Consider the following 6,905-nt stretch of genomic DNA (forward strand, 5'->3'; position numbering starts at 1 on the left):
ACACTCATCTCCTGCAGCACAGCCCATGCTTCACTCTGCCTGTTGGCTGTGCCCAGTGAACCAACCGTATCAGCTCAGTGCACGTTAGTTATTTGATTATAATTATCATTTCATGCTTTACACAGGACATAAAAGCCCAGGGCAGCTCAGGGCTCTGTCACACAATGTGTGAACAAACAATGACAAAGAGGCAATCTCATCTCATAGAGCTTAGCAAAGCAGGAAAAAAACCCAGCCTTGCAAAGGGGAGGAAAACCTTTCCTTTTCTTAAGGAAAACCACAAAGGAAGCAGCCTCTTCTCCCACATTAACCAGGGCCTGAATTTTGCTGTTGCCTTCTTTGCCATAGAGTCAGCATAGAAAACAATTGAGAGCTCTCTGGGAGACAGCCCATAAAGTTTCCCTGCTAAGAGACACCAAATTAAAGCCATCGCTTTCCATTTCTGTGGCAGAGACGCAGAGGGAACCAAGGTTGTATTCAGGACATGTCCTGAAGGAACCAGCTCTCCTCCCCAGTGTCATTTCCCTACGCTGAGCTTATTCAAGGCCTCCAGCATTGCTCTGATTGTTCCTGACCTGCAGAGAGCTCTAAATCCACCAGAACACCAGCCCCAGCTTGCAGGGGAGGAAGCCGCGTCTGTGAGGACAAGGTAGGACAGCCCCTGTTAGCACTACATAGGGGGCTCAGGCTTTCCTGCTCCATATTCAGCTCCCAAAGAGGGAAAGGTCCTGATCCAGATCTTGTTGAAGGTCAGGTGAAAGTCCTTGTGGTCCAGAAAGACCTCGTGGTCCATACAGACAGTCATCTGTATGAAAGGTTTCACACATGAAACCATCTCTGCACCCCACCTTAGCTGGAAGAGCAAGTGGAGAGGGTCCAATGATCAATGACAACATCTGATCCTTTCCCCCACCACCCAAAGCAGACTCATTTCACCTCTTCTCCACATAGCTGGGCTTCATTTGCACAACTCTAGTCAAAGACGGGACAGCACAAAGATGTGGTAGAAAGTCTCGGATGGGAGATGGAAATCGACTTTCCCTTAACTGTGTTCATGTACAAAACCTGCGAGAAGCACCAGAGCTTTCACATGCTGCTGGTGCTGACAGTAAGTCTTTTAAAGGTGCACCATCACTGTGATATCCCTTAGCTGGAAAGAGCTGCTGTCTACCATGGAGGTTAGGAGGGGCATGGAATGGAGATGCGCATCTCTTTGTGTATTAGCATTTCTGAGTTCTGCTTGAATATTCAACTAATTCTGGGGAAATGTGCCCAACTTTTTGTGTCCAGAAGCCTGACTATGGCTGTATGCAGAGGCATGACTACATGGAGAGACTATTTCATGGAGAGGCATGAAATACGTCCAGGGAAAGCTTTATGAGAAGTAAGGCTATGAGACTTCTCCACAAGAAACTCTCCTCCTCAAGGAAGACCTTGACAGGGAGTTTCACAACTGGTGGCTTCACAGGACATACAAGAAGAGAGGCACAGATTTCCCACGGGGAATCCTTATCCCAGGGCAGCTGAGGCTGATGTGACCCACTTCCTCTCACTACATCCGTGTTCTGTTCCTCTTGGATCTCTGCTAATGGATTAGTGGGTCAGCGATTAGGACATCATCCATCCCAGCCATGCCCTTTAGCCTTCCGCTCCTGTCCTCCAGCTCCCAGGCATCCCAGTCCTGCAGAACACCTCGTTCCCGCAGCATGGACTTTGCTCTTGGACCTTGTCTTGGCGGAGGGCAGCGGTGGGGAGGCTGCAGCTTACCGCATTAACAGATCAGGGCCATTAACGCCACCAGATGTCAGAGATTAATGAAGAGCTTCACTAAGGCTCCTTAAGCAGGTCTCCTGGAGGAGCAGCACCAATGACCCAGAAGGAAGAAATGGGGGAAAAGCTTGGATGAGGTGAAGCACTGGTGCTCCCAGCTGGCACCAACCCTGCTGAGGAGGTTTCACAGTCTCATGTGTGCTGGGATGGGAAACCCACACCCCATACTGAGTGCTAACAGACTGGGAGACACTTCTTTCCCTCCCGCTTGCTCTCCCAGTGTGGTAGAGGCTGGTTCTGGTCCCTCAGCATTGCCAAGGCTTTACCTTCCCTCCCCGAGGGTACTCAGGCGCTGCTTCTCCAGTGAGTAGTGGCGCTTTGTCAGGCTGGTTTTACAGCTACCCCTAAACCCTGCCAAGCCATGCAAAGCTGCAGCCCAGATCAGTGTCCCACTTGCTGGGATGAGGAGGAGGCTCAGGTGGGAAACACTCACCAGTAGCTCCCTGGGAGACAGGGATGGTGCCACCTCCATCCCTGCCAGATGGTGCACTCCCTCGGTCTTGCCAGAGATCTTGGAGGATCAGCTGAATAATGTATATCCTTACAAGGAGGCAAGACAGAGGAGGAAATTCAGTTCTTTGCCCTCCAGCACAAGCAGGGTCCATGATTCAGGGTGTCACAGAACCAAAAGACCTTCCCAAGAACGCTGAGTTTACAGAGATTGCAGCCTTTGGAATGGGAAGCTGTTTTCCCTCCTGCCTTTGCTCCATGCACAGAGGTGGTCCTGAGTCACGTTCATAAAGCCTGGTTTTGCTCTGTGATGGGGACACGTGTCCGTGTCAGGCAGCACTTGGAGCAAAGAGCAGCCAAACAGCCAGAGCCAAGCCAATGGCTCAGACCTTCAGAGCTGGATCCAGTCTTCCCTCAGCAGCCTCCTCAGGGAGGAGGTCCCGCAGCCATGCAGGGACTGACAAAGGCACTGACCCTCTGAGGGCCCGAGCACAGACCCATTTCCCCATCAACTGCCCAAAGCAGCCGCTCCCCAACTCGCCACTGCTCCTTCTACCTCTGCCCCTCTTCCAAAGGGCTCCCCACCATATCCCTTCCTTCCCCCAAACTCCTTAAACAATATTAAACACTTAATGGCAATTAATACGCTTTAATGCAGGTTTTGGGGCCAACCGGCTGCTTAGAGGGTGCTTAAACCATCAACCCCTCTCAATCCCGTTGCCCTTGTCATACAAAGTCAGCCGAGACCCTAATCCAGGCTCCCCCCGCGCTCCCAAGGAGGCCAGAGGGTATAAAACCTCCCGGCACATGGGCATCGCCAGCCCAGCCCTCCCCGCAGAGCAGGGGCAGGCAGCACCTCCCATCCCCTCAGATGTACTGTTGTGCTTATTAAGTTATTCTTCGGATTGGGGGGATCCCAATATCCAACAATCGGATATTTTGCCGCATTAGGGGGTGGTGCTTCCTTTTTTTTTTTTTCAATTGAGGTTGAAGCAAAATTCAATACAGACCCAGAGTATTTGGTTTTTAGAAAGCCCTTAGAAGCAAAGCAGCTGCCCTAACGTTGGCAGGATGAACGGGACGGAAGGTGTCAATTTTTACGTGCCTATGTCCAACAAGACAGGGGTGGTGCGAAGCCCCTTTGAGTACCCCCAATACTACCTAGCTGAACCCTGGAAATACCGTGTCGTGTGCTGCTACATCTTCTTCCTCATCTCCACCGGTTTGCCCATCAACCTGCTCACCCTCTTGGTCACCTTCAAACACAAGAAGCTCCGGCAGCCGCTCAACTACATCTTGGTCAACTTGGCCGTGGCTGATCTCTTCATGGCCTGCTTTGGCTTCACAGTCACCTTCTACACGGCCTGGAATGGCTACTTTGTCTTCGGCCCCATTGGCTGTGCTGTGGAAGGCTTCTTCGCCACGCTGGGAGGTAAGGGCTGTGGGAGCTTGGGTCTTCCTTCTTCAGGGCTTTGGGAGCCCAATTCATCTCCTTCATCACGCCATCAGGGCAGCTGTGATGCACACAGCATCCCTCCCATGCAGAAAGCCATCTCGCATGCTGCTGCAGTGTTGCGGCTTGTTGCATGGGGCAGAGCTTGCTATGCAAGGCACTGCTTCCCTGTGGCTTAAAGACAGGGACCACATCATGTCCTTCAGTCAATGTCAAGCATCTTTGGCAAAAGGCTTCCCTTTCTGTGAAAAGATGGAGCATCAGGGAGGGTTCAGAGGGGAAAGAGAGATCCCTCGGGAGAAGGGCCCCGCAGAAGAGGTATGGGCATGGAAAGGAGTTCAAGACAAAAAAAGGGGTCACAGCTTCTTTAGGGAAAAAAGGAAGATGTGACAGCACTTAACCAGAAGAGAAGAGCAGCAGCGTGGGGGGGGGAAGGAGGATTCAGAGCTAGTGAAGCCAGGCCCTGTCTCTGCAGCAATTGCTCAGCTCTGTCCCAATTGCTCCCAATTTGGGTGCCCTCAGGAGCTTCCTTATTTCATTTCTCAGGGACATGAGAGCTGTTAACGCTTCGCCCTACAGAACCCCCCCTGCAAAACAGGGAAAATTCACTTTGCACCCAATGCCCACGCAGCCACCGGGCCCACATGACACCTCGTGATGGATCTGACAACCGCTAATCCTCGCTGTAGACATCCATAACCACTGCAAGGGCTTCACTTGTTTTCCCCTAAATGGGGCAATTTCCTGCAATGATGCTGATTGGAGGGAAAGGCTATTTTGCCAGGCAAAAGCAAAGTTAAATGTCCTGATCCAAGCCAAGGACTGAGGAAGGGCCTGGTCTTGGGTTCAGAAGATCATATGGGTCTGCATCATTTCTGACCAAGGGAGCTTCAGGCAGCATTATTTGCTCTTCTACTGTTTGTGGCTAGTAAAGAACAAGGAGGCTTCTGTTCAGAGGGAGGAATGTTTGATGGGAAGCAGTCGCAGTGCTAGCAGCAGGTCTCCAGCGAATGCAAGCATAGGGTGTAGTTATCAGCAGATTATCACAGCTGGGGGCATTAGCAGGCTTATGGCACTGACTAAACTCTTCCAATCCCCTGAAGTTTAATTATCCCTTATAAACACATGTGCAGGCATGCCCACACACACACAGCCTCCCCACACACCTCCCCGCACCAGCACTGGTGGAAGGCTCGTGAAACGCACATTTAAAGGCATCATCAGGTTTGGACACCTCTGGTATCTTTGCCAGGAATGTGCTTCTTTGTGCCCAGGTGGAATTCACCCCCTTCATTTTTAAAGTCCTACAAACCCATGATGATGACCAGCATCCTCCATCACCAGCATCCCACTGCAGCACAGCTTCTCCCCTCAGCATGTTGCAGTCGGGAGGTCCTCAGTTATTTAGTAGGATGCTGGTTTTTCCTTGCTGATCCCCAACTCCTCAGTTCCCTCTGCTCTTTGCTGCAGCCACAAGATCGTGAAAGGAAGATCAAGCCCAGAGTTGCTCTTACCACCCCAATGAGCTCTGTTTCTCTCCCTCCCGCAGGCCAAGTTGCCCTGTGGTCCCTGGTCGTCCTGGCTATCGAGCGCTACATCGTTGTCTGCAAACCCATGGGAAACTTCCGCTTCTCCTCGAGCCATGCCATGATGGGCATCGCTTTTACCTGGGTTATGGCCTTCTCCTGTGCTGCTCCCCCCCTCTTTGGCTGGTCCAGGTGAGTTCAAGGATGCAGCAGCCCCTGCTGCTGTGCAGACACCCCAGTGGGACAGGACGCGAAACCCCCTGGGCTCCTGCAATAGAAACAATAGGGCAAGTCAGAAAGTAAATGAGACATGAGCTGTCAGTCTAATGATGGCTTAGTGTCCCCTAACCAAAGGCAGCCACAGGCTGAGCATCTCCTGCTGCAATAGCCCTTCATGCTCTGCAGAGAAAGAGGGGCTTTAACAGGCACAGCTTGTCTCATGCTGTGAAGAGCCCATTCTTCTCTGCAGACTATAAAAAGTGTTTGGACAACCAAGCCAGCAGGCAATTCAGTCCCTAGGTTGAGCTCCTCCTGTGGCCCCCAGGGAGGGTCCTGGTGAACATCCTAACCTTTCTCTCTGGCAGATACATGCCAGAGGGGATGCAGTGTTCCTGTGGCCCCGACTACTATACCCACAACCCTGACTATCACAACGAGTCCTACGTCCTCTACATGTTCGTCATCCACTTCATCATCCCAGTCGTGGTCATTTTCTTCTCCTATGGGCGCCTCATTTGCAAAGTCCGAGAGGTAACGTTGGGAGGGGATGGATGGGGCCAGGGTGGGCAGTAGGAGGTAGGGTGGGGTGGGAAGCTGTGGGGTGCTCCTCACTGCCCTCCTGCCCACAGGCAGCTGCCCAGCAGCAGGAATCAGCCACAACCCAGAAGGCTGAGAGGGAGGTGACGCGGATGGTGATCCTCATGGTGCTGGGGTTCATGCTGGCCTGGACGCCCTATGCCGTGGTGGCGTTCTGGATCTTCACCAACAAGGGAGCAGACTTCACTGCCACGCTCATGTCAGTGCCTGCCTTCTTCTCCAAGAGCTCCTCTCTCTACAACCCCATCATCTACGTCCTTATGAACAAGCAGGTGAGACCTCCATGCCATGCAGGGTGAGCCTCTGCCCTGGGCTTACCCACATGTCTGGGGTCACTGCAGGCACCTCACTCTTTCCCAGAAGGGGCTGAATCTCAGCCCTTAATCTCAGAGGCTGTTGGGGGCTCTTGGTCCTGTAGCACATCCCCACTGTCCCTGGTGCCATCATTCTCCATTTCTCTACCCTCTTCAGTTCCGTAATTGCATGATCACCACAATCTGCTGTGGCAAGAACCCCTTTGGGGATGAAGACACCTCTTCCGCTGTATCCCAGAGCAAGACCGAGGTCTCCTCCGTCTCCTCCAGCCAAGTATCACCTGCATAGACCATGGACAGTCTGAACTGGGATGACCCACCGAGCTCGGAGACCAATACAGACACCCCACTCCCACAGTCCCCCTTCATGCAGTCCCTCCCTTGTGCAGCAACACCCAGCCTTTAGCTGTGCACCTACTGCAGTAGCATCCCCCAGGCACTGGACACCACTGTGCCCAGTGGTGCAAACACACGGAGCTCTTCCCACTGGCACAGCCACTTGCAGGGCAGCCCAGG

The 6,905-nt window shown here is 52.7% G+C and overlaps 1 protein-coding gene across 1 annotated transcript; it reads left to right on the forward strand.

Moving 5' to 3' along the window:
* Window positions 1-3,351: 3,351 nt before the first annotated feature.
* LOC308229140 (green-sensitive opsin) lies at window positions 3,352-6,678 on the forward strand (the record flags this gene model as incomplete). Its single annotated transcript, XM_080632981.1, has 5 exons — window positions 3,352-3,712; window positions 5,283-5,451; window positions 5,844-6,009; window positions 6,108-6,347; window positions 6,547-6,678. 5 exons carry the CDS (start codon window positions 3,352-3,354, stop codon window positions 6,676-6,678), a joined length of 1,068 nt encoding a protein of 355 aa, XP_080489107.1.
* Window positions 6,679-6,905: the final 227 nt, after the last annotated feature.

This window comes from Psittacula echo (assembly GCF_963264785.1).
Source record: "Psittacula echo genome assembly, chromosome: 22".
Taxonomy (NCBI): domain Eukaryota; kingdom Metazoa; phylum Chordata; class Aves; order Psittaciformes; family Psittacidae; genus Psittacula; species Psittacula echo.